The sequence below is a fragment of the Rhinoraja longicauda genome, chromosome 5, assembly GCF_053455715.1.
Source record: "Rhinoraja longicauda isolate Sanriku21f chromosome 5, sRhiLon1.1, whole genome shotgun sequence".
Lineage (NCBI taxonomy): Eukaryota > Metazoa > Chordata > Chondrichthyes > Rajiformes > Arhynchobatidae > Rhinoraja > Rhinoraja longicauda.
The window spans coordinates 9,205,301-9,232,943 of record NC_135957.1 but is presented as its reverse complement, the minus strand read 5'-3'; the positions used below and the strand labels follow the sequence as shown (position 1 = coordinate 9,232,943).

At 56.8% G+C, this 27,643-nt stretch overlaps 2 protein-coding genes across 2 annotated transcripts in view; both read right to left on the bottom strand.

Annotated features, from left to right (window-relative positions):
* The window catches only part of pex6 (peroxisomal biogenesis factor 6), a 7,961-nt gene extending 7,850 nt beyond the window's left edge, over positions 1-111 (bottom strand). Inside the window, exon 1 of the mRNA XM_078399956.1 lies at positions 93-111. Within this exon, the coding sequence (XP_078256082.1) occupies positions 93-111 (19 nt within the window). The remainder of the gene's footprint in view (positions 1-92) is intronic.
* A 327-nt stretch (positions 112-438) lies between these two features.
* Positions 439-27,643, bottom strand: LOC144593868 (tau-tubulin kinase 1-like). The gene is made up of 12 exons (XM_078399989.1): positions 27,531-27,643; positions 18,918-19,076; positions 17,357-17,504; positions 16,825-16,898; positions 14,292-14,432; positions 9,729-9,833; positions 4,285-4,350; positions 3,806-3,898; positions 2,914-3,039; positions 2,293-2,468; positions 1,530-1,746; positions 439-483 (listed from the first exon to the last, which is right to left on the bottom strand). The coding sequence occupies exons 2-12, from the start codon at positions 19,023-19,025 to the stop codon at positions 472-474; spliced, it is 1,266 nt and encodes a 421-aa protein (XP_078256115.1). The 5' UTR covers positions 19,026-19,076; positions 27,531-27,643; the 3' UTR covers positions 439-471.

Here is a 27,643-nt window from a genome sequence, read left to right as displayed (position 1 = left end):
CCCTCCCCCTTCCCACACCCCCTCCTCTCCATTGCCCTCCCCTGCCTGCACCCTCTCCATCGTCCTCTCCTCCCCTTCCCTTGGTCCAATACAAACATTGAGTAAGTGCATCGAAAAAATCAACGATAGGATATGCCAAAACTTTCTTCAATTAAACAAAGACAAAACTGAGGTAGGGCTGTGGTTGCTAGGGGCAGGGCCGGTTGCTAGGTGCGGGGGCCGGTTGGAGCCAAAGAGGAACGATTAAAAGTCAGCGCTCAGCTTCAATCGACAACGTTAAAAGCCACGGACAAAGCCAGAAATCTTGGTGTAGTCATGGACTCAGACCTAAATTTCAACAGCCACATTAAGACAATTACAAAGTCAACCTTGAGAATATATCAAGGGTTAAAGGACTTATGGCTCAGCAGGATTTGGAAAAACTTGTCCATGCATTTACCTTCAGTAGACTTGACTACTGTAATGCTGTCTTTACAGGTCTCCCTAAAAAAACGATTAGACAGCTGCAGCTGATTCAGATTGCCACTGCTGGAGTCCTCACTAGGACCAAGAAAGTGGACAACATCACTCCAGTTCTGAGGTCTTTACATTGGCTTCCAGTCTGTCAAAGAACTGATTTCAAAATACCGCAGTTGGTTTATAAAGCGCTGAATAGTTTAGGGCCAAAATACATTCCTGACCTTCTGCTACATTGTGAACCATCCAGACCTCTCAGGTCACCTGGGACAGACAGGTCTGCTCTCTGCCCCCAGAGTCAGAACCACACATGGAGAAGCAGCGTTTAGTTTCTATGCACCACTTTCTGGAACAAACTCTCAGAAAACTGCAGGTCCACTGCAACTCTCCGTTTTTTAAAATCGATGCTAAAGGCTATTCTGTTTGACGCTGCCTTTTGTTAAATCAAATAATTATTCATTTCTTACACTGCACTGTAATTTTTAATTTTGTATTTTATACCTGTCTTATTCTATTTTAGATTGTTCTCATTTTCCATTCTCTTTAATGACTGTTTTTAATTGCTTTTAACTGCTCTTTAATGTTTTGTGTAAAGCACTTTGAATTGCCTTGTTGCTGAAATGTGCTATATAAATAAACTTGCCTTGCCTTCCCCCTCTCCTCCATCTCCCTCCCCTCCCTTGCCTGCACCCTGTCCTCTCCATTGCCCTCCCCTCCCCTCCCCGCACCCCCTCCTCCCCCTTGCCTCCTCCTTCCCGCACCCCCTCCCCTCCCCACACCCCCTCCTCTCCCCTGCCTCCCCCTCCCCGCACCCCCTTCTCTCCCTGGCCCTCCACTCCCCTCCCTGCACCTCTCCTCTCCTCTCCCTCCCCTCCCCGCACCCCCTCCTCTCCCCGCACCCCCTCTCCCTCCCCTCACCCCCTCCTCTCCCCTGCCTTCCCCTCCCCACACCCCCTCCTCTCCCTGGCCCTCCCCTCCCATCCCCGCACCCCCTCCTCTCCCTGTCCTCCCCTCCTCTCCCTGGCCCTCCCCTCCCATGCCCTCTGCGAGTGCCCCCACTCTGGTGCCCTGACCTTGCTGACGCTGATGCGCAGCTTGTTGCGATTGATGTCGATCTCGTCCCAGGCGTCGGTGTCGGGGCCCAGGTTGTGAGGGGCCCCCGACAGGTCTGTGGGCCGGCCAGCGATGATGACCGGAGCGTTCTCCTGGTCACTCAGATGCTCATCCTGCAGCACCTCGTCAGTGTTCTCCCGCTGCACCTCGCCCGGCACCGGAGTGACGTTGATCACCCTGCAACGGCCCCAGAGTCAGCGGGACCCTCACCCGGCCCGGCCCACCCCTCACACGCACCCAGCCCGGCCCACCCCCCAACCCTCACCCCCCCCCAACCCTCACCCAGCCCGGCCCACCCCCGAACCTTCACCCCCCCAACCCTCACCCAGCCCACCCCTCACACCCCCATCACGCACCCAGCCCGGCCCACCCCATACCCCTCCACCCCTCGCCCGTCCTGCACCTCGCCGACTCCTCGCCTCGCCCAGCACCGGAGTCACGTTGATCACCCTGCACCGGCCCGATAGTCAGGGGGGCCCTCACCTGGCCCTGCCCATCCCACAGCCCCAGCAGCCCATGGCCCTGCCCTCCAACCCTCCCCCCAGAGACACCCATTGCCCGGTCCAGCCCGTCCACCACCCCACGCTCGACACTCCAACCCTGTCCTCCCAGATTCATACCCTGTTACCCTCTGGGCAGCCCACCCAACCTCCTGGGGTACGCTCTCATGCCGGTCCCACTGTGTTACTCTCTGCCCTGCCCTCCCCATTCCCCCACACTCACCGCCACCCCCCCCGGACTGACCCGAACATGGCGGCGGTCTGCTTGGTGTGCAGCTGGGCCTGGGTGGGGGTGCTGGTGGACAGCAGCACCTCGGTGCCCCCTCTCTCCCAGTCGAAGGCCTCGTTCTCCGTGATGCAGCGTTCCTTGCTGCTGCTCTCCAACACCGACATGATCAGCTGCCCACAGGAGAGGGGCAGGGGGAGAGGGTCAGCCAGTGTCAGCACGGGACCAACCCTCTCACACTGCCATCGGCACCCACCCCCTCACAACAACCCCGCTCACCTCACCACAACCCCCCCACAACAACCCCGCTCACCCCACCACAACCCCCCCACCCCACCACAACCCCACTGCCCTCCTCCCCCCCAACCCCTTCACCACCCTCCCCTCATCCCCTCCCCCACAGATCCACAGATCCCTGGCTCCATGCTCCCCTCCTCCCCCTCTACACCCCCCTGACCCACCCCATTCAGATGGGCAGCAGGCAGGCAGGAGGAGGGAGGAAACAGGGACAGGATGGGGATGGTGTGGATTGTCGGAGCTGGGTGAAGGGGCAGCCTCTGGCCCGGCGTTCGTTCCCACTCCCTGCTCTATCCAGGGCAGCCCCAGGCCGCGGCCTACCTGGTAATCGGGCTTGGTGAAGTAGTCCAGGGTGGAGACGTGGTCGAGGAAGAGGTGGAACTCGGAGGGCATGTGCTTCAGCAGCATCCGGTGGTCGTATTTCTCCTTAATCAGACCCACCTGCTCCTGTGGGCGGGAAACCAGGGTCAGGACTCTGAACCCTGACCTTCACTCCCTCCACCCCCCCCCTCTCTTCAACCCCAACCCCTCCACCTCCACCCCATCCTGTCGGCAGGGAACCAGGGTCAGCAGGGACGGGGACACGCACTCCGACCCCTCCACTCCCACCCGCTCCTGTCGCGGGGAGAGCAGGGTCAGCAGTGAGGGGGACACGCACTGCAACCCCTCTCCCTCACGCCAACGCTCTCTCCAGCCAGCTCTGGTTGACAGTAGACCAGAGTCAGCACCGGGGAGGGGAAACACACACCTGAACCACCCCACCCCTGACCCCTCTCGCACCTGTCAGCAGGAGACAAGAGTCAGTATGTCCCCAGAGCAAGGAGAGGGGGTAGCAAAGATACTAGAGGAGCGAGATGGATCACTCCGTTGAAATCGCCTATGCTGAAGTGTAGTACGCAACATCCGCCATTTTAGTAAGCGAGACCCTCCGTTCGCTCTGCCTCTCACAGTGTAGTCAGTGTTGTGGGGGAACAGTATGTGTGATGATACCATTAAAATGCAGAATATATCTCATCGATCAACTCAGAGATTTTTGTTATTTTTCTTTTTAAATGTTTCTGCAAGTTTCTGCCTAATAAAATGGCGCCGTGACAACTAGGGTTTTTAGGGTCGAGTGGTCTATCTTGCTCTGCTCTGTTATCTTTGCTGGAAGAGGAGGGCCACATCGCAAGTGCTGGGGAGGAGGGGGGGGGGGGAATTTGGGGTGACGTACCTTATCCTTGATCTTCCTCCAGGGGAGCTGGCCGACTGCGAACTCCACCAGCATGTAGAAGAGGGACCAAAGGTCGTCGTGCCGGCCCATCTCCTGCAGGGTCACCGCAGGGTCAGGAGGGACGGAGCCCAGCCCGCCAGACCCCACCCGCCCACTGATGGACCATTCCCCCCCCCCCCCTACCAGACCCCCACTCCACACCCCCGCCCGACCCCGACATCCCGTGGCAGCTCCACATGCCACCCTTCCATACCCGCTCCCGTCAATAACATCCGCACCCACTGCTGGAACCCCACCGCAGCCCAACCAGGCTCACAGCACCTCCAAACCCTGTCCACCACCCACCCCTCGCCACCTAACCCACCAGCCCCCCCTCCCCCCCAGCCCCAGCCTGTCCACATGTCCCGTGTACCTCTGACCCCGGCCAACTAACCCTCTGACCCCCATGCCCCACTGACCCCGGGCCACACTGCCCGTACCCGGTTTTTGTGAGCGTTGACAGATGCGTAACGGACGGTCCCTCGGAACCCAGCGACGGCTCGAGGCTGCAACATAGGGGGCAGGGTCAGTGTCAGCCCAGGCACCACACCCACCCCCCTCCCCCCCCGGACAACATCACACCCCACCTGAGGCACCTCTGCCCCCAGCCCCAGAGTGGGGCGTCGTCACTGTCCTCTGGGTATCGACCCCACCCCCACCACCCCTCCCCAGGACTGTTAACCCTTAGAAACTGTCAGGCCCCACTGGGCATTGCCACCTGTGCTCGCCCACACCTCCCCCCACCCTCCATGGAGCACCATCACCAATCAAACAGCCCCCCGACGAGGGATTGTGAACCCCGCGGGGCCCCGTCAGTGACCCTGGACACAGTCTAACCCCCCCTCCAGGAAAATATGCACCCTGTTACCCTCCTGTGGCCCCTCCTCAGGAAAGACCGCACCACGGTGCCCCCCCCCCACCCATCTTGGACACAGTCAACACCCCGGGAGATATCGGAAACCAATCATCCCTCCCTGGTGCAGCCCCCAGGACTCAGTCACACCCTCTCGCGGTCCGCACAGGGTGGTGGGAGGTAGGGGAGGGATAAATTATAAATGAAACAAAGGCACAGGGACCTCCGACTGCAGCCTCCCCTGCCCATCCCTGACCCCGATCCCCACACCTTCACCCCAATTCCAGACATCGCCTTGGCGCTACTGAACCTTCACCTCTGACCAGCGCTCTAGGAGACCCCAACCCTGCACATCACCCTCCCCTTCCCCCCCACACTGAACCGTATTCCCCTACCACATGCAACCGGCCCTGCCCCTCGCAACCGGCCCTACCCCTCGCAACCGGCCCTGCCCCTAGCAACCGGCCCTGCCCCTAGCAACCGGCCCTGCCCCTAGCAACCGGCCCTGCCCCTAGCAACCGGCCTTGCCCCTAGCAACCCACCCTGCAATTATCAACCCGCCCTGCCCCTAGCAACCGGCCCTGCTCCTAGCAACCCACCCCGCCCCTAGCAACCCGCCCCTAGCAACCCGTCCTGCCCCTAGCAACCCGCCCTGCCCCTCAACCCGCCCTGCCCCTAGCAACCCGCCCTGCCCCTAGCAACCAGCCCTGCCCCTAGCAACCCGCCCTGCCCCTAGCAACCCGCCCTGCCCCTCTCAACCCGCCTGCCCCTCAACCCGCCCTGCCCCTAGCAACCCGCCCTGCCCCTAGCAACCAGCCCTGCCCCTAGCAACCCGCCCTGCCCCTAGCAACCCGCCCTGCCCCTCTCAACCCGCCCTGCCCCTCAACCCGCCCTGCCCCTAGCAACCCGCCCTGCCCCTAGCAACCGGCCCTGCTCCTAGCAACCCGCCCCACCCTGCCCCCAGCAACCCGCCCTGCCCCTAGCAACCGGCCCTGCCCCTCTCAACCCGCCCTTAGCAACCCGCCCCCGCCCCTAGCAACCCGCCCCGCCCCTCGCAATCCGTCCTGCCCCTAGCAACCCGCCCCGCCTCCACCCGCCCCGCCCCCTCTCAACCGGCCCCACGCCTAGCAACCCGCCCCACGCCTAGCAACCCGCCCCACGCCTAGCAACCCGCCCCAAGCCTAGCAACCCGCCCCACGCCTAGCAACCCGCCCCTGCTCCTAACAACCTGACCTGCCCCTAGCAATCTGCGCCGCCCCTAGCAACCACACCCCTACCACAGGCAACCTGCCCTGCCCCTAGCAACCAACAACTGGCCCCTCAGCAACCAGCAACTGGTCCTGTCTCCAGCAACCACACTTGCTTGCCAATAATGTGGCCAAGGCTGAGAGCCAGCCCAACTCCCACCCACCGACTCTGTCCCAAGCCCCCCCCCCACCCAGTCTTCTTCCCCACCACCCACCTGTAACCCGCCTACTGCTCCTCCTCTCCTTGCTGCCTTCACACCAAAACTGCCGCCCCCCCCCCTCCCACCTGTGCTTCAACTGATACACTGTGGCCTTCCTACCTCTCTGACTTGCCTCTACCCCTCTACACGGTAGTGTTCCGCCTGTAGTTTGACTGTCCTCTCCTCTATGACTCACCTGTATCCTGACCACTCCCGCCACGTTCCACCAGCATTCTCCTGCACGGTAGCCTGTATCAACTGTCCCCACGTTCCACCAGCATTCCCCTGCACATTCGCCTGTATCCCGACAGTCCTTGCACTGCCCTCCTCTAGCATTTCCCTGTGCGTTAGCCTGTATCCAGGTGCAGCCTGCCCTCTCGCCTGTATTCTGACTGCAGCATCTCTCTGGCCTTGACACAGGCCTGTACGTTGCCTGCTCTGCCCCCCACGCCGATGTGCTCTGCCTGTTGTCTGACTGTAGCCTGCACGGTGTGCAGCACAGGTGAGGTTACCTGAAGTGCTGAGGCTGCCTCTGGGTCTGTAAGAGGTCCCCGTCTAGTAAAACATAGTGAAAGAACTGAAATTCAGTGCGAGGCTGCTGGACACTCAGAGCTGACTGCACAACCCTGGACACATGCAGGGAATGGGGCATCAAACTAAGGCTTCAGGGAGATAAGCATGAGTAATCCAAAAGAAACTGTAAAACAAAAGGAGAAACAAAACTGAACAAGCAGCAAAATCAATGAGGGTTCAGTGGAGAGGAGCAATGTGGATCACATACAGTGTGTATATACACACACAAACAAAGACCCACCGCACACACACAGACCCCTACACACACAGACCCACCACACACACTACACACACACAGGCAGAGTGATCCACTACACACACACACCAACACTGACGCCTGACACAGATACAAATACACTGAGCCCTGACACACACACGTACTGACCTCTGACGCACATGCACACACAGATACCTGACACACACCACCAGGTTCAGGAACAGCTACTGTTCTACAGCCATCGGGCTCATGAACCAACCTGCACACCCTCATCCTACCTTGGCAACCGAACACCTCATGCACCACCATGGATTTGTAATTTTAAATGTGTTGTGCATTGATGTCTAACTTTCTTTTACAGATTCTTTTTGCTGTCTTGTATAACCTTTTAAGTATAGTTTACTTTTTGCATGTTGTCTATGTGCCTGTGATGCTGCGCCAAGCAAGGTTGCCATTATACCTGTACCTCGACGTGCCTCGGCATCTTGGGCAGGTTGAGCAGGCTGGGAATCTATTCCTTGGAGCGCAGGAGGATGAGGGGCGATCTTATAGAGGTGTACAAAATCATGAGAGAAATAGATTGGGTAGAGGCACAGAGTCTCTTGCCCAGAGCAGGGGAATCGAGAACTAGAGGACACAGGTTTAAGGTGAGGGTGGAAATATTTAATGGGACCCTGAGGGGTACCATGGCCAGGTGATGTAATAGGTCAGGACCCTTCTCCAGCAGGCTGTGGAGCAGGGAGCTGGCCACAGCTGACCCGGTGTGGTGCAGTGAGGCAGGGTTACCCAATAACCTTGCAGTCAAGTACCTCCAGTAACAGCGGGCAGCACACACACGTGTGTCGGACAGTCAGTGTGTGGCAGCAGAGGAGGCCTACACCAGACTCAAACTCAAGGTGCAGTGAGATGGCGAGACAGAGCTGGCTGAAGACAGCAGGTGAAGGGATGGGTCAGAGCAGCAGCAGGGGAGACAGCAGCCCCACTGCGTGCATCACATCAAGCAAGGAAAGACAGGGGTGATTTGGGGTAGTCACTGTGTGTGTGTGTGAGAGTGTGTGTGAGAGAGCGTGAGAGTGTGAGTGTGTGCTGCATGGGAGGGAAGTAAAGTGCCCGGCTGTGAGGTGGGCACTACTCCCCAGTACCAACAACAGTGTCTCTGTTCCAGTCCCTGCCCATGGTCACTCTCCCACTACCCACACAGCCTCCTTCAGCACAGCCCATGCCCACCATCACTCTCCTATTACCCACACACTGACCCTCACTGGGGACGGGTCACACACACACACACACTGACCCTCACTGGGGACAGGTCACACACACACACACACACACACTGACCCTCACTGGGGGACGGGTCACACACACACACTGACCCTCACTAGGGACAGGTCACACACACACACTGACCCTCACTGGGGACGGGTCACACACACACACACACTGACCCTCACTGGGGACGGGTCACACACACACACACACACACACACTGACCCTCACTGGGGACGGGTCACACACACACACACACACACTGACCCTCACTGGGGACAGGTCACACACACACACACACTGACCCTCACTGGGGACAGGTCATACACACACACACTGACCCTCACTGGGGACGGGTCACACACACAGGCCCTCACTGGGGGACAGGTCACACACACACACACTGACCCTCACTGGGGACAGGTCACACACACACACACTGACCCTCACTGGGGACAGGTCACACACACACACACTGACCCTCACTGGGGACAGGTCACACACACACACACTGACCCTCACTGGGGACGGGTCACACACACACTGACCCTCACTGGGGACAGGTCACACACACACACTGACCCTCACTAGGGACAGGTCACACACACACACACACACTGACCCTCACTGGGGATGGGTCACACACACACACACACACTGACCCTCACTAGGGACAGGTCACACACACACACACTGACCCTCACTAGGGACAGGTCACACACACACACACTGACCCTCACTAGGGACAGGTCACACACACACACACTGACCCTCACTGGGGACAGGTCACACACACACACACTGACCCTCACTGGGGACAGGTCACACACACACACACTGACCCTCACTGGGGACAGGTCACACACACTGACCCTCACTGGGGACAGGTCACACACACACACACTGACCCTCACTGGGGACAGGTCACACACACACTGACCCTCACTGGGGACAGGTCACACACACACTGACCCTCACTAGGGACAGGTCACACACACACACACACTGACCCTCACTGGGGACAGGTCACACACACACACACTGACCCTCACTGGGGACAGGTCACACACACAGAGGCCCTCACTGGGAACGGGTCACACACACACTGACCCTCACTGGGGACAGGTCACACACACACACACTGACCCTCACTGGGGACAGGTCACACACACAGAGGCCCTCACTGGGGACAGTTCACACACACACACTGACCCTCACTGGGGACAGGTCACACACACACTGACCCTCACTGGGGACAGTTCACACACACACTGACCCTCACTGGGGACAGGTCACACACACACACACTGACCCTCACTGGGGACAGGTCACACACACAGAGGCCCTCACTGGGGACGGGTCACACACACACTGACCCTCACTGGGGACAGGTCACACACACACACACTGGCCCTCACTGGGGACGGGTCCCACACACACACACTGACCCTCACTAGGGACAGGTCACACACACACAGACTGACCCTGACTGGGGACGTGTCCCACACACACAGCCTGGCTGACTCACCGGCCTGACCTCTCCGTTGGTGTTGGTGTACTGACGAGCAAGGCCAAAGTCCAGCATGTAGCACTTGCGGAAGGTGGAGGGTAGGCGTCCCATCGCAAAGTTGGACTGCAGGATGGGGGATGGGGGGGGGGGGGGGAAGAGAGTGAACCTTACTGGCCTGCCAGTCAACGCTCTCCCCCCCACCATGCATGGGGGTTAAGCCCTGCTACTGCACCCAGGTAATACCCAGTCCCACACCGCAGTAACAATGAAGGCCACCATTCAGCCCCTCCATGCTGTGCTGCCATCCCTTCCATTGCCCGCAGAGGCAGAGTTATGCAGCACAGAAACAGGCCCTTCAGCCCAACTTGGCCATGCCGACCTCCCGAGCCTATCCTACTTGCCTGCGATTATTAGCCTGTATCCCTATAAACTGTCTTGTCCATTTACCTATCCAATTCTGTTATTGTATCTGCCTCAACCACCTCCACTGGCAGCTCGATCCACATACTCACTTCCCTCTGCGTGAAATAGCCATCTCTCAGGTTTCTATTACATTTTTTCCTCTCACCTTAAACCTATGTCCTCTGGTTCTCGATTCTCCTACTCTGGGTAAAAGACCGCCCCCCCCCCACCTTGTCCCTGCCCTCACGATTTCACACACATCTATCAGATCTCCCCTCAGCCTCCAAAGTTACAGAGAAAACAATCCAAGCCTGTCCAACTTCCCCCTGTAGCTGATAATCCCGAATCCAGGTATCATTCTGCACCCTCTCCAAAGCCACCACATTCTTCCTGTAACAGAGCAACCAGCTAGATAGAGCTCGTAAGGATAGCAGTCAGGGGGTATGGGAAGAAGGCAGGAACGGGGTACTGATTGAGAATGATCAGCCATGATCACATTGAATGGCGGTGCTGGCTCGAAGGGCCGAATGGCCTCCACCTGCACCTAAAAGTACCATTAGCAAATTTGCAGATGATACTAAGTTGGGGGGGTAGTGTGAATTGTGAGGAAGATGCAATAAGGCTGCAGGGTGACTTGGACAGGTTGTGTGAGTGGGCGGATACATGGCAGATGCAGTTTAATGTAGATAAGTGTGAGGTTATTCACTTTGGAAGTAAGAATAGAAAGGCAGATTATTATCTGAATGGTGTCAAGTTAGGAGGAGGGGGAGTTCAACGAGATCTGGGTGTCCTAGTGCATCAGTCAATGAAAGGAAGCATGCAGGTACAGCAGGCAGTGAAGAAAGCCAATGGAATGTTGGCCTTCGTAACAAGAGGAGTTGAGTATAGGAGCAAAGAGGTCCTTCTACAGTTGTACCGGGCCCTGGTGAGACCGCACCTGGAGTACTGTGTGCAGTTTTGGTCTCCAAATTTGAGGAAGGATATTCTTGCTATGGAGGGCGTGCAGCGTAGGTTCACTAGGTTAATTCCCGGAATGGCGGGACTGTCGTATGTTGAAAGGCTGGAGCGATTGGGCTTGTATACACTGGAATTTAGAAGGATGAGGGGGGATCTTATTGAAACATATAAGATAATTAGGGGATTGGACACATTAGAGGCAGATAACATGTTCCCAATGTTGGGGGAGTCCAGAACAAGGGGCCACAGTTTAAGAATAAGGGGTAGGCCATTTAGAACGGAGATGAGGAAGAACTTTTTCAGTCAGAGGGTGGTGAAGGTGTGGAAGTCTCTGCCTCAAAAGGCAGTGGAGGCCAGTTCGTTGGATGCTTTCAAGAGAGAGCTGGATAGAGCTCTTAAGGATAGCGGAGTGAGGGGGTATGGGGAGAAGGCAGGAACGGGGTACTGATTGAGAGTGATCAGCCATGATCGCATTGAATGGCGGTGCTGGCTCGAAGGGCTGAATGGCCTACTCCTGCACCTATTGTCTATTGTCTATTGTACACAATACTCCAAATGCAGCCTGCCCAAACTCTGATAGAGCTGCATCATTACTTCATGACTCTAATACTCAATGCCCCGACTGAAGGCAAGCATGCCATATGCCTTCCTAACCACTCTATCTACTGTCTTGCCACTTACAGGGAGCTGTGGACCTGGACCCCAACAATAAGTTAACTAAAAAGGCAATACGAGGAGAAAAGATGAGGTACGAGGGTAAACTAGCCAATAATATAAAGGAGGATAGCAAAAGTTTTTTTAGGTACGTGAAGAGGAAAAAAATAGTCAAGGCAAATGTGGGTCCCTTGAAGACAGAAGCAGGGGAATTTATTATGGGGAACAAAGAAATGGCAGACGAGTTAAACCGTTACTTTGGATCTGTCTTCACTGAGGAAGATACACACAATCTCCCAAATGTTCTAGGGGCTGGAGAACCTAGGGTGATGGAGGAACTGAAGGAAATCCACATTAGGCAGGAAATGGTTTTGGGTAGACTGATGGGACTGAAGGCTGATAAATCCCCAGGGCCTGATGGTCTGCATCCCAGAGTACTTAAGGAGGTGGCTCTAGAAATAGTGGAAGCATTGGAGATCATTTTTCAATGTTCTATAGATTCAGGATCAGTTCCTGTGGATTGGAGAATAGCAAATGTTATCCCACTTTTTAAGAAAGGAGGGAGAGAGAAAACGGGTAATTATAGACCAGTTAGTCTGACATCAGTGGTGGGGAAAATGCTGGAGTCAATTATAAAAGACGAAATTGCTGAGCATTTGGATAGCAGTAACGGGATCGTTCCGAGTCAGCATGGATTTACGAAGGGGAAATCATGCTTGACAAATCTACTGGAATTTTTTGAGGATGTAACTAGGAAAATTGACAAGGGAGAGTCAGTGGATGTGGTGTACCTCGACTTTCAGAAAGCCTTCGACAAGGTCCCACATAGGAGATTAGTGGGCAAAATTAGGGCACATGGTATTGGGGGTAGGGTACTGACATGGATAGAAAATTGGTTAACAGACAGAAAGCAAAGAGTGGGGATAAATGGGTCCCTTTCGGAATGGCAGGCAGTGACCAGTGGGGTACCGCAAGGTTCGGTGCTGGGACCCCAGCTATTTACGATATACATTAATGACTTAGACGAAGGGATTAAAAGTACCATTAGCAAATTTGCAGATGATACTAAGTTGGGGGGTAGTGTGAATTGTGAGGAAGATGCAATAAGGCTGCAGGGTGACCTGGACAGGTTGTGTGAGTGGGCGGATACATGGCAGATGCAGTTTAATGTAGATAAGTGTGAGGTTATTCACTTTGGAAGTAAGAATAGAAAGGCAGATTATTATCTGAATGGTGTCAAGTTAGGAGGAGGGGGGGTTCAACGAGATCTGGGTGTCCTAGTGCATCAGTCAATGAAAGGAAGCATGCAGGTTCAGCAGGCAGTGAAGAAAGCCAATGGAATGTTGGCCTTCGTAACAAGAGGAGTTGAGTATAGGAGCAAAGAGGTCCTTCTACAGTTGTACCGGGCCCTGGTGAGACCGCACCTGGAGTACTGTGTGCAGTTTTGGTCTCCAAATTTGAGGAAGGATATTCTTGCTATGGAGGGCGTGCAGCGTAGGTTCACTAGATTAATTCCCGGAATGGCGGGACTGTCGTATGTTGAAAGGCTGGAGCGATTGGGCTTGTATACACTGGAATTTAGAAGGATGAGGGGGGATCTTATTGAAACATATAAGATAATTAGGGGATTGGACACATTAGAGGCAGATAACATGTTCCCAATGTTGGGGGAGTCCAGAACAAGGGGCCACAGTTTGAGAATAAGGGGTAGGCCATTTAGAACGGAGATGAGGAAGAACTTTTTCAGTCAGAGGGTGGTGAAGGTGTGGAATTCTCTGCCTCAGAAGGCAGTGGAGGCCAGTTCGTTGGATGCTTTCAAGAGAGAGCTGGATAGAGCTCTTAAGGATAGCGGAGTGAGGGGGTATGGGGAGAAGGCAGGAACGGGGTACTGATTGATAGTGATCAGCCATGATCGCATTGAATGGCGGTGCTGGCTCGAAGGGCTGAATGGCCTACTCCTGCACCTATTGTCTATTGTCTATTGTCTATTCCCCAAGACCCCAATGCTGTTAAGGGTCTTGCCATTAACTGTATATCCTCCTTTTACATTTGACCTCCCAAAGTGCAACATCACACACGCGCTTGGAATAAACTCCGTCTGCCATTCCTCTGCCCATTTCCGCAGCTGATCGACACCCCGCAGTTGGCATCTAGATAATCCGCAGATCCATCGTAGGGAGGTGCATAGTCAGATAGATTGCAAACTATAGAGGTCCAAGCTCATATCCCTGTGGATCCAATGGTCACCTCCAGCCTGAGTGGGGGCCTCAACCTCCCTCAGCAACCCCCCCCACCCCAACCCACCACTCCTGCTGCCCCCAACTCCACCTCCCTCCATGCCTTCATCACCCTCCGCACTTCCCTATGCCCTTCCTCCACCTCCCTCCTTTTTCCCCCAACACCTCCCTCCAAATCTCCACCTCCTACCGCGCCGCCCCACCACCACCTCCCTCCCTCTGCCCCCTCCTTCACACCCCACCTCCACCTCTCTCTGCCCCCCCCTCCACCCTCCCTCTGCCCTTCCGCCATCCCCACTTTCTCCCTCTGCCCCCTCCCCTCCCCACTCACGGGCTTGATGTCTCGGTGCAGGAAGCCGACGGAGTGGATGGCCTCGATGGACTCCAGGATCTGCTTTCCCAGCCGCAGGGTGGTGCTCATGGTGAAGGTGCCGCGTGGCTGGCTGCGCCGCAGGTCAGCCAGGTTACGGCCCTACGGGTTGGGGCAGGGTCAGAAACGGACTCCGCAATCCGCAACCCGCCCCCTGCCTACCTTCCCCCTGCACCTCCTCTCCACCCTGCAACCCCCCCACCCTCTCCTCCCCCCCCACGCTCTCCCTCCCCCTCCTCCCCCCCCCACGCTCTCCCTCCCCCTCCTCCCCCACGCTCTCCCTCAGCCCACACCCTCTCCCTCCACCCTGCAACACCCCCACCCTCCCCCTCCACCCACACCCTGTCCCACAACCTCTCCATCCCCCCCCCACCCCTGCAACCACCCTCTCCCTCCTCCCTGCAACCCCCCCACCCTCTCCTCCCCCTCCTCCCCACGCTCTCCCTCCCCCTCCTCCCCCACGCTCTCCCTCCCCCTCCACCCCACCCTCTCCCTCCTCCCACACCCTCTCCCTCCACCCTGCAACACCCCCACCCTCTCCTCCCCCCCCCACGCTCTCCCTCCCCCTCCGCCCCCACGCTCTCCCTCCCCCTCCACCCCACCCTCTCCCTCTACCCTGCAACCCCCCCACCCTCTCCTCCCCCCACGCTCTCCCTCCCCCTGCTCCCCCACGCTCTCCCTCCCCCTCCACCCCACCCTCTCCCTCCTCCCACACCCTCTCCCTCCACCCTGCAACACCCCCACCCTCCACCCACACCCTGTCCCACAACCTCTCCATCCCCCCCACCCCTGCAACCACCCCCCACCCTCTCCCTCCTCCCTGCAACCCCCCCCCCACCCTCTCCTCCCCCCACGCTCTCCCTCCCACCCCACGCTCTCCCTCCCCTCCACCCCACCCTCTCCCTCCTCCCACACCCTCCCTCCACCCTGCAACCCCCCACCCTCTCCTCGCCCCTCCTCCCCCCACGCTCTCCCTCCCCCTCCACCCCACCCCACCCCACCCCACCCTCTCCCTCCTCCCACACCCTCTCCCTCCACCCTGCAACACCCCCACCCTCCCCCTCCACCCACACCCTGTCCCACAACCTCTCCATCCCCCCCACCCCTGCAACCACCCCCCACCCTCTCCCTCCTCCCTGCAACCCCCCCACCCTCTCTTCCCCCTCCTCCCCCCACGCTCTCCCTCCTCCCACACCCTCTCCCTCCACCCTGCAACACCCCCACCCTCCCCCTCCACCCACACCGTCCCACAACCTCTCCATCCCCCCACCCCTGCAACCACCCTCTCCCTCCTCCCTGCAACCCCCCCCACCCTCTCCTCCCCCCACGCTCTCCCTCCCCCTCCTCCCCCCACGCTCTCCCTCCCCCTCCTCCCCCACGCTCTCCCTCCCCTTCTCCCCCACGCTCTCCCTCCCCCTCCTCCCCCACCCTCTCCCTCCTCCCTGCAAACCCCCCCCACCTCTCCTCCCCCCACGCTCTCCCTCCCACCCCACGCTCTCCCTCCCCTCCACCCCACCCTCTCCCTCCTCCCACACCCTCTCCCTCCACCCTGCAACCCCCCACCCTCTCCTCCCCCCACCCCACCCTCTCCCTCCTCCCACACCCTCTCCCTCCACCCTGCAACACCCCCACCCTCCCCCTCCACCCACACCCTGTCCCACAACCTCTCCATCCCCCCCACCCCTGCAACCACCCCCCACCCTCTCCCTCCTCCCTGCAACCCCCCCACCCTCTCTTCCCCCATCCTCCTCCCCCACCCTTTCCCTCCTCCCACACCCTCTCCCTCCACCCTGCAACACCCCCAACCTCTCCCTCCTCCCACACCCTGCCCCACAACCTCCATCCCCCACTCCCTCCCCCTGCACCCCCCCATCCTCCACGGCACCACCCACCCTACCACTGCACACTCCCCCACCCTCCTCCTGCCCCCCCACCCTGCCACCCCGTTGTCAGATGCTATCCCCCGCCCTCACCCCCCCACCTTCCCCCGACAATAAGCCCCACCCTGCACCCCCCACCCACTCTCTACACCCCCCACCCCCCACCCACTCTCTACACCCTGCACCCCCCACCCACTCTCTACACCCTGCACCCTCACAAGGCAACCTCACCCCCACCCTCCACCTGCAGCCCCTTCCCTCCCCCTGCACACCTGGCCCGGGGACTACACCCTCCCCATGCACCCCTCTCGCCAGGCAGCTGCGGGAGGGGGCAGTGCTGGGGCAGGGGGGGCAGGTTGGGGGCGGGCATGTTGGGGGCGGGAGGGGCAGCCCAGCCCCCAATGGAGACAACAGCCCTGTGGAGGGGGTCACCAGGTGAGAGGGATGGAGGGGGGGTCACCAGGTGAGGGGGATGGAGGGGGATCACCAGGTGAGGGGGATGGAGGGGGGGGGGGTCACCAGGTGAGGGGGATGGAGGGGGGGTGGGTCACCAGGTGAGGGGGATGGAGGGGGGGGGCACCAGGTAAGGGGGATGGAGGGGGGGGGGTCATTACCTGGAGCTGCATCACCACGTAGTTAAACTTCTCGTTGCGGCCACAGCCGATGAAGCGGCAGACGTGGTCCTTCCCTGTAGGTCAACATCGCACAGCAATGGTCACCGGGGACGCGGCACAGGCCGGGGACACAACACAGGCCGGGCACGCGGCACAGGCCGGGCACGCGGCACACGCCGGGGAGGGGAAGGGTGGGACATCTGGCTAAGGGGGGGGTGAACAACACGAAGTGGGTGAAGTCGGTGTTGTGGGGACACAAGGCGAGCGAGTGGTGAGGCCAAGACCTTACCTTCAGCATGGGAGGGAGGGAGGGGGAGCGTGGGTACCTAGAGAGGGACTGGGGGAGTGGGGAGGGGAGGGGTGGGTGGGGAGGGAGGGGGAGAGTAGGGACGGGGAGAGCCTGGGGACAGGGAAGAAGGCGGTTAGAGGGAGGGTGGTGACATGGACGGTGGGGTTATGGGGCAGGTTGAGGGACGGGGAGAGGGTGGGTCGGGGGGAGTATGGGACGGGGTGTGACACTACGGTGCCTTACCCTGCAGCTTCTTCAGCACGGCCACCTCCATCTTGAGCACCTGTTTGGGCTGCTGTGCCGACTCCACCTTCAACGCCACGTTCTCCCGCAGCAACAGGTCCGTCGCCTCATAAATCTCCCCAAACCCTCCTCCGCCGATCTTCTTCAGCTGGGATGGGGCACACAGCTGCTCAGAGGGGCACCCACAGGCTGGGGGATGGGGGGGGGGGGGGGGGTGGGGGAGGTGCCCTGGTGTGGGAGGGTCACCAATGGGAGGATGGGTCCAGGAGGGTAACGTACAGTGGGAGGGCAGGCGACAGGCAGTGGAGTCAAGATGGCTGCAGGTGTACAGACGGCAGTGGCCAGCGGGGTGTACGGGCGGAGGCAGTCAGGCGGGGACAGAGCAGCCGTACAGGGGGGGGGTTGGACAGGTTTGGCATGCACAGGCGGAGGGGTTCGTACAATCAATAAATGACAGCAGTGTGTACAGGCGGTGGTGAATGAGTGGAGTATACAGGCAGAGGCAGAGGCAGGGGCAGGCTATGGTGAACGATGGGAGGAGGCAGCTCTGCGGGGTGAACAGGCAGCGACAGACAGCTAGGTGTATAGGCGGGGACGGACAACGGGGTGTACAGGCGGGGAAGGAGCGGCGGTACAGGCAGGGACGGACAACAGGATGTACAGGCGGGGACGGACAACGGGGTGTACAGGCGGGGACGGACAACGGGGTGTACAGGCGGGGAAGGAGCAGCGGTACAGGCGGGGACGGACAACGGGGTGTACAGGCGGGGACGGACAACGGGGTGTACAGGTGGGGACGGACAACGGTGTGTACAGGCGGGGAAGGAGCAGCGGTACAGGCGGGGACGGAGCAGCGGTACAGGCGGGGACGGACAACGGGGTGTACAGGCGGGGACGGACAACAGGGTGTACAAGCGGCGAAGGAGCAGCGGTACAGGCAGGGACGGACAACAGGGTGTACAGGCGGTGAAGGAGCAGCGGTACAGGCGGGGACGGAGCAGCGGTACAGGCGGGGACGGAGCAGCGGTACAGGCGGGGACGGAGCAGCGGTACAGGCGGGGACGGAGCAGCGGTACAGGCGGGGACGGAGCAGCGGTACAGGCGGGGACGGAGCAGCGGTACAGGCGGGGACGGAGCAGCCGTACAGGCGGGGACGGAGCAGCGGTACAGGCGGGGACGGAGCAGCGGTACAGGCGGGGACGGAGCAGCGGTACAGGCGGGGACGGAGCAGCCGTACAGGCGGGGACGGAGCAGCGGTACAGGCGGGGACGGAGCAGCGGTACAGGCGGGGACGGAGCAGCGGTACAGGCGGGGACGGAGCAGCGGTACAGGCGGGGACGGAGCAGCGGTACAGGCGGGGACGGAGCAGCGGTACAGGCGGGGACGGAGCAGCGGTACAGGGGGGGACGGAACAGCCGTACAGGCGGGGACGGAGCAGCGGTACAGGCGGGGACGGAGCAGCGGTACAGGCGGGGACGGAGCAGCGGTACAGGCGGGGACGGAGCAGCCGTACAGGCGGGGACGGAGCAGCGGTACAAGCGTGGACGGACAGCTGACTCACCACCTTCCAGCGATCCTTCACCACGAAGGCCACCGGGAGGATGTCGACTTGCTCGCTCCCCCCGCTCATGTTGGCCTCTTCCTGTGCAGGAACTACTACGCACTGCATTGGGCTGCCAGCGAGGGCTCACTCATCGCCCATCCAAACCGCTCCATTTACCTGGGGAGATGGATTCACCACGAGAGGTTGGCTGGGTTCCCCTGGCACCAATCGCTGGAGGAGCGGCAGTTGATGGCGGAGAGGGACTGAGGTGGGGAGGCACACCTATCAATGTTCACACCTCAAAACCTTTCCGTTCCATGTACCTGTCGTTTGAACATTTGAACCTCCTCTGGCAGCTCGTTCCACATGCCCAACACCCTAGCGTGAAAAGGTTACCCCTCAGGTTCCCATTAAATCTTCCCACTCTCACCAGGGAGAGATTTAAGATTTTACCTTAACCGATATCCTCTGGTTCGTGATTCTCCTATCAAAGGTAAAGGTCTCTGTTCATTCGCCCTACCAATCCCCTCATGGTTTTATACACCTGTCTTGGATCACCCCTCAGAACAACCCCAGCCTGTAACTCCAGCCCCTCCCTGTAACTCCCCAGGGTATCTCTGTCCATCAACACTCCTGACTCCCAGCTCTTCACTGGACTAGTCCGCCCGGATTACATGACCCAACGTTTAGTCTGGACAACTGTGAGTGATACACGTTGGGTCATGTAAACTTTCCAGCCTATCTATGTCCCTGTATCCTGGACACCACCCTCGCTATCTACAGCCCCACCAACCTGCGTCAGCAAACTGACTCAACGCACCATCTACGTTTATCACCTTATTATAAACACAATGAGCAGAGATCCTTGCACCAATCCTCACTATACACCAGTAGTCGCAGACTCAAGACGCACCCTGTAATACACACCCTGTGATACACACCGTCACACACTGAGACACACCTGTGACACACACCATCACACACTGAGACACACCCTGTGATACACACCGTCACACACTGAGACACCACTGTGATACACACCATCACACACTGAGACACCACTGTGATACACACCATCACACACTGAGACACCACTGTGATACACACCGTCACACACTGAGACACCACCTGTGATACACACCGTCACAGACTGAGACACACCCTGTGATACACACCGTCACAGACTGAGACACACCCTGTGATACACACCGTCACACACTGAGACACACCTGTGATACACACCGTCACAGACTGAGACACCACTGTGATACACACCGTCACAGACTGAGACACACCCTGTGATACACACCGTCACAGACTGAGACACACCCTGTGATACACACCGTCACAGACTGAGACACACCCTGTGATACACACCGTCACAGACTGAGACACACCCTGTGATACACACCGTCACAGACTGAGACACACCCTGTGATACACACTGTCACAGACTGAGATACACCTGTGATACACACCGTCCCACACTGAGACACCACTGTGATACACACCGTCACACACTGAGACACACCCTGTGATACACACCATCACAGACTGAGACACCACTGTGATACACACCGTCACAGACTGATACACACCTGTGACACACACCGTCACAGACTCACCCTGTGATACAGTCACAGTCACACTGTGTGATACACACCGTCACAGTCTCAAAGATGCACATCGTCAGACAGAGGGGATATGGGTCAAACGTGGGCTCCTGGGATTTGCTGAGGTGAGGCATCTTGTTCGGCATAAACGAGTTGGGCTGAAGGACTCTGACTCTGTACAACGACATTCTGCTTCCCGCGAATGCCAGTGAATTTCAATCCCACGCCATTTAAAACTGCATCATCCTCTCAGTGCACACAAAACCGTTTCCCATGCTGCTGTGTCCTCGTCCATCTGCACCCACTGAAACTCCCTGCACCTTGGCCCTTTACTCCATCAGTGTCCGTGCTGGCCCAAGCACATGAATGTACAAGGTTTAACATCTATATACTAAATCTCTAGTTTGTTATCTTGTTTGTGACTGAACTTCAGCCAAAACGGTACACTATAACGCGACAATTTTAGGCCCACCTTACTCACCATTTTCACTTTAGTGATAATGCAAGTAGTTTTATTGAAATCGGTGTTATATTTTTAAAGTTATTCACATTTTAAAGTTTAAAAGGAGGACAGGGGGAAGGGAGGAGGGAGGGAGTGGGGGAGAAGGGAGAGGAGAGTTGAGGAGACAGCGGAGGGGGGGGGGGGGAAGGGAGGACAGGGTGGTGCACCAATGCAGGAGAGGTTTGGGCCCAACGGGTCCACTTGGTCTAGTGTCACTTGATGATTAGCATTTCTGGCCCTTTTTTGGTTACATAACGGACAGGAAGCAGAGGGAGGGTGACAGAGAGAATGTATGTCGGTTTAGTTTAGTTTAGAAATACAGCAAGGAAACAGGTCCTTCAACACACCGAGTCTGTGCTGACCAGTGGTCCCTGTACATTGTCACTGTCCTGCACACTAGGGACAATTTACAATCTTTTTTACTGAAGCCAAGTACCCTACAGACCTGTATATCTAGGGGGAAACTGGAGCACCCAGAGAAAACCCACGCTGTCACAGGGAGAACGTACAAACTCCGTACAGACAGCACCTGTAGTCAGTATTGAACCCGGGTCTGTGGGCGGACCCTGGGATCTCTCTGATGAACCGGCTGTGCAGCTGAACATGAATAAAGCACTCATGGATAATCCATGAGCCTGCCTCTGGGTAGCATGAGACAAGGTGGTGTGGGCTTCCACTTTTACACTCTGTCCACTGCCACAACTGATCACCTTTTACTTCACTGGGGATATCAACGGGAAAAACAATTTGCAAAAAAGTCTTGTCGAGGTTACAAAATCATGAGAGGAACAGATGGGATAAACGCAGAGTTTTTTGCCCAGAGTAGGGGGATCGAGAACAAGAGGACATAGGTTTACAGTGATGGGGAAAGATTTAATGGGAACCTGAGGGGTAACTTTTTTTTTACACAGAGGGTGGTGGATGTATGGAACAGGCTGCCAGAGGAGGTAGTTGAGGCAGGTACTATTGTAATGTTTAAGAAACATTTAGACTGGTACATGGATAGGACAGGTTTAAACGGATATTAGACCAAGTGGACCCTTGGGCCCAAACCTCTCCTGCATTGGTGCAGCACCCTGTCCACCCCCCCTCCCCTCTCTCCTCCCCCCCTCCCCTCTCCCCTCCCCTCTCCCCTCTCTCCTCCCCCCCTCCCCTCTCTCCTCCCCCCCCCTCCCCCCTCCCCTCCCCTCTCCTCCCCCCCTCCCCTCTCTCCTCCCCCCTCCCCTCTCTCCTCCCCTCTCTCCTCCCCTCCCTCTCTCCTCCCCCCCTCCCCTCTCTTCTCCCCCCCTCTCCTCTCTCCTCCCCCCTCCCCTCTCTCCTCCCCCTCCCTCTCTCCTCCCCCCCTCCCCTCTCTTCTCCCTCCCCTCCCCTCTCTCCTCCCCCCCTCCCTCCTCCTCCCCTCCCTCCTCCCCCCTCCCCTCTCTCCTCCCCCCTCCCCTCTCTCCTCCCCTCTCTCCTCCCCCACTCCCCTCTCTCCTCCCCCTGCCCTCTCCTCCCCCCCTCCCCTCTCTCCTCCCCCCCTCCCCTCTCTCCTCCCCCCCTCCCCTCTCTCCTCCCCCCCCTCCCCTCTCTCCTCCCCCCCTCCCCTCTCTCCTCCCCCCTCCCCTCTCTCCTCCCCCCCTGCCCTCTCCTCCCCCCCTCCCCTCTCTCCTCCCCCCCTCCCCTCTCTCCTCCCCCTGCCCTCTCCTCCCCCTCCCCTCTCTCCTCCCCCCCTCCCCTCTCTCCTCCCCCTGCCCTCTCCTCCCCCCCTCCCCTCTCTCCTCCCCCCTCCTCCTTCCCTCCTTTTAAACTTTAAAATGTGAATAACTTTAAAAATATAAGACCGATTTCAATAAAACTACTTGCATCATCACTAAAGTGACAATGGTGAGTAAAATTGTCGCGCTATTGGGTACCGTTTTGGCTGAAGTTCAGTCACAAACAAGATAACAAACGAGAGTTTTAGTATATAGATGGGCCAAACGTAAGGAGGCGGGACTAGTGTAGATGGGACATGTTGGTTGACGTAGGCAAGTTGGGCTGAAGGGCCTGTTTCCGTGCTGTCCAAGTCATTTGCAAATGTTAGAACGGAGGAAAATGAGCAGCAGAGGTTTGAATCAGAGTTTGAATCACTGCATCAGTCAGCGGTGAGCTCCTCGACCCGACACCTCGCCGGTGCTCACTGGCCAGCCTCTCCCGGTCCTTGGTTATCACTTTCATACTCTATTCATTTATTTATCTGCTTTTAATTGTGTCTTCATTTGCTTCCGGTTATTTGGGCAGCACGGTTGCGCAGCGGTAGAGCTGCTGCCTTACAGTGCCATTGATCGGGTTCGATCCTGAGTACGGGTGCTGTCTGTATGGAGTTTGTACGTTCTCCCCGTGACCGGGGGCTCCAGTTTCCTCCCACATTTCAAACAGGTAGGTTAATTGGCTTTGGTAAGAAATGTAAATTGTCCTCAGTGAGTATATACTGTTAGTGTAAGTGGTGATCGCTGGTAAACGGGCCTGTTTTTGCGCTGTATCTCTAAAACTAAATTTACGTGTTGTTGAATTGATAATAATTCTAGAATGAATGCTGAAACAAATAATGACCTGAATCCCACAATGACCAACTGCAATTCTAGTTAATGCTTTAAATGACGCGAGAAACTCGTGCTCCAGATACAAGACACACTAATTATCATTCGATACCGTGAATAGGTATTTCAGGGAATAGTTTAAATGAATTGGAGGTCAAATGGAAGGGAAACGATTACAATTAGTTGCAAGAACCTTAACATTGATGTACGGAGGGATCTTGGGGTCCAAGTCTATAACTCCCAGAACGTGGCAAAACAAGTAGATAAAGTGGTAAAGAAGGCATAAGAATGAATGCTTGCCATCATTGGCCGGCTCACTGAGTTCAAGTGCCGGGAAGTCATATTGTAGCTTTTTGGTCAGGCCATATTTAGAGTATTGTGTACAGTTCTGGTCGCCCCATTACTGGAACGATGTGGAGGCTTTGGAGAGTGCAGAGGAGGTTTATCAGAATGATGCCTGGATTAGGGGGTATTAGTTACAGGGAGAGGTTGGGTACACTTGGATTGTTTCCTCTGGAGCATCAGAGGCAGAATGGAAATCTGATCGAAGAACACAGAGGCTGGTGGAGGCAGATACAATAGTGGCGTTTAAGAATCTTTCCCATAGACTCGTGGATGTGCAGGGAATGGAGGGGTATGGATCACGTGCAGGTAGTGGAGATTAGTTTAACTGGGCATCGTCGGTGCTACGTACGTCAAAGGTCCGTTCCTATGCTGTTCTATGAAAATGATTCTCATCTCAAAGACTAATTAACAAAGATTTTCCTCTTTGGGGATGATCAGCCTCACGTTGTACCTATTTTCTGCCACTCCAATCATGTTCTTTCGGTACAATGTGTGTGGATCTCCACAAGTTACGAAACAAAAGTAAAGGTTTGTGGATTAAAAACAATTGTGGCTTTCCACAATTTGGGGTCTGCCGGTAGCTTGTGTACATGGAACATAAGAGCAGTGCAGTGCAGGAACAGGCCCTTCGGCCCACCATGTCCCGACACACCATGAAACATAGAAAATAGGTGCAGGAGGAGGCCTTTCGGCCCTTCGAGCCAGCACCGCCATTCATTGTGATCATGGCTGATCGTTTCCAATCAATAACCCGTGCCTGCCTTCCCCCCATATCCCTTGATTCCACTAGCCCCTAGAGCTCTATCTAACTCTCTCTTAAATCCATCCAGTGATTTGGCTTCCATTGCCCTCTGTGGCAGAGAATTACACAAATTCATAACTCTCTGGGTGAAAGAGTTTCTTCTCACCTCAGTTTTAAATGGCCTCCCCTTTATTCTAAGACTGTGGCCCCTGGTTCTGGACTCCCCCAACATTGGGGAAAAATTTCCTGCATCTAGCTTGTCCAGTCCTTTTATAATTTTACATGTCTCTATAAGATCCCCTCTCATCCTTCTAAACTCCAGTGAATACAAGCCTAGTCTTTTCAATCTTTCCTCTTATGTCAGTCCCTCCATCCCGGGGATCAATCTCGTGAACTTGCGCTGCACTGCCTCAATTACAAGGATGTCCTTCCTCAAATTAGGAGACCAAAACTGTACAACATGAACAGGGCAGTGCAGCACAGAAACAGGCCCTTCGGCCCACCATGTCAGTGCAGCACAGGAACAGGCCCTTCGGCCCACCATGTCCGTGCACATGGAGAACATAGGGCAGTGCAGCACAGGTACAGGCCCTCCGTACACACGGAGCGGGAAAAAAAAGAATACTCAAGAGAAAATCATGTTCAAATTTGACAAAAGGGTTTTTTACACAGAAATAGGCTGAGATTTTCTAATGTGATCACACAAAGAATTCAGAGTTTCCATTCCAAAGATGTGTAAATAATTAAGGGTTGTGTTTGTGAAATAGTGACTGATCTGCAAAACATGTTTTGTTTTGATTCAATTACAGTTAAAAACTGCTTTTGTCTTGCAGACTGCAAATTAGAGTCTGCCCGTGCTTCCATACAGGCTTTGGATGTGCCAGGGGCGGCGGGTATGGGTCCCCCGCCTCTGGGAGGGTGGAGATCCATGCTGGGCTGTGCCGCCTTTGCACAAAGGCCACCACACACTGTGGGCAGAGTTAGCCCGTCAGTACACAGAGTGAAACTGGCCGAGAAGGTTGTCGATGTAGCCCAGCCCTTCACATAAACCAGCCTCCCTCCATCCACCCTCCCCAGTCGACTCCATCTACGCTTCACACTGCCTCGGGAAAGCAGCCACAATATCAAGGAGCACCCACATCCCGGTCATTCCCTCTTCTCCTCTCTCCCATCAGGCAGAAGATCGAGAAGCTAGAAAGGCACGCACGCCAGATTCAGGAACAGCTTCTTCCACTCTATTATCAGGGTACTGAACGGTCCTCCCAAAAGCTTGGCTGTCGTCCCGATCTCCCAACTACCTCATTGTGGCCCTTGCACTTTTTTAAAAACTGCACCTTCTGTGTTGCTGTAATGTTGTAACTCTGTTTTCTGCACTCTGGTATATTTCTCTTTACCCCACCGGTTCTACGTCTTGCACTTATGATTAGTACGATGCACACAAAGGTTTCTCACTGTTTCTCGGCACACGTGACAATAATAAACCAATACATCAAGTGGTGCAAGAGACAATTGGGAATGAGAGGGGCAATTTAAGGATGGTTAGATGGCGTAGGCGGTGGTATGTGCCTGGCCACACAGGTAAAGCCACAGTGTCCACCCGTCTTGGAGCAGCAGAGATGAGTGGAGATTCACATGCAGTAAGTCAGCTATTTAGTTTAGTTGACCGATACAGCATGGAAACAGGCCCTTCGGCCCACTGATGTCCAGGCTGACCAGTGATGCCCGCACACTTACCCTATCCTACACATTAGGGACTATTTAAATTTTACCAAGCCAATTAACCTACAAACCTGTACATCTTGGGAGTGTGGGAAGAAACCGGAGCACCCGGAGAAAACCCACGCGGTCACAGGGAGAACGTCCAAACTCCGTACAGACAGCACCTGTAGTTAGGATGGAACCCGGGTCTCTGGCGCTGCGAGGCAGCAGTTCTACCGTTGCATCACCGTGTCACCCTGTTTAATCGGGCAGGGCTGTAGTTTACACAGGCAGGGCTGAGGCAGAGCCAACCTTCAGAGGGTCAGTTCCCGGGAGCTGCAGCGAGGGGGGCTGTGACGTGCCCATCACTGGTCACCTCTCTGGGGAAAGTGAATCACACTGCAGCTTCTCTCAAGCACGGGGTCTTACCCTTCTGACAGAGGGGCTCTCACCTAGAACCTCGCCCCACAGATGCTGCCTGACCTGATGAGTGTTTCCAGAGCTTCCTGATAGGGAAACAAGAACATGGACCGAACGCAGGCCGATGGAGTGGTGTAGTCGGGCAAAGGGCCAGCATGGACACGATGGGCCGAACAGTCCATTTCTGTGCCTGGAACTCAGTGACTTTGGGGCGGCACGGTGGTGCAGAAGTAGAGCTGCTGCCTTACAGCGCCAGAGACTCGGGTCCCATCCTGACTGCAGGTGCCATCTGTCTGGAGTTTGTACGTTCTCTCTGCGAATGCGTGGGTTTTCTCTGAGTGCTCTGGTTTCATCCCACACTCCAAAGACGTGCAGATTTGTAGGTTAATTGGCTTCAGTAAATTGTGCGGGTAGGATAGAACTAGGGGCCTATTTCCACGTTCTATCTCTAAACTAAACAAGAACATGGACCTAATGGAGACCGATTGAGCTGTGCGGTCGAGCAAAGGGACAGCATGTACGTGACGGGCCAATGGGCCCCGTTTTTGTACCTTAGTGCCCTGGAAGTCAGTGACTTCATCTCAGATTTCCCGCCTCTGCAGCTTTTTTGTTAATGTTTGTATTTTTCGAAACAATAATGTGAGGTGTGGGGCAGGGAAAAACGAGGGTGGTCCTGTTTCTGTACATGGGTGGGACGGGGTGGGTGCGGGGAGCGGAGTGGCCGGGACTGAGAACCAACGGAGTGCCAACCTGCAGAAGGAAGAGGCGACCCGAGCAAGCTGAGCGACGGAGGGCAGCATCGGCGCGAGGGGGCAAAGCAACCATGCTGCAGGCACCGCTGCAGTCTCCCGCTGGCCCAACTG

Excerpts from the sequence above, each read along its gene's own strand:
- LOC144593868 (XM_078399989.1), bottom strand. The coding sequence starts at position 19,025 with ATGCAGTGCGTAGTAGTTCCTGCACAGGAAGAGGCCAACATGAGCGGG. Across the intron at positions 9,834-14,291 it reads TGCACCGAGACATCAAGCCC|TCCAACTTTGCGATGGGACG; the intron begins GTGAGTGGGGAG and ends CCCATCCTGCAG. Across the intron at positions 1,747-2,292 it reads TCAGTCCGGGGGGGGTGGCG|GGTGATCAACGTCACTCCGG; the intron begins GTGAGTGTGGGG and ends GGGCCGTTGCAG.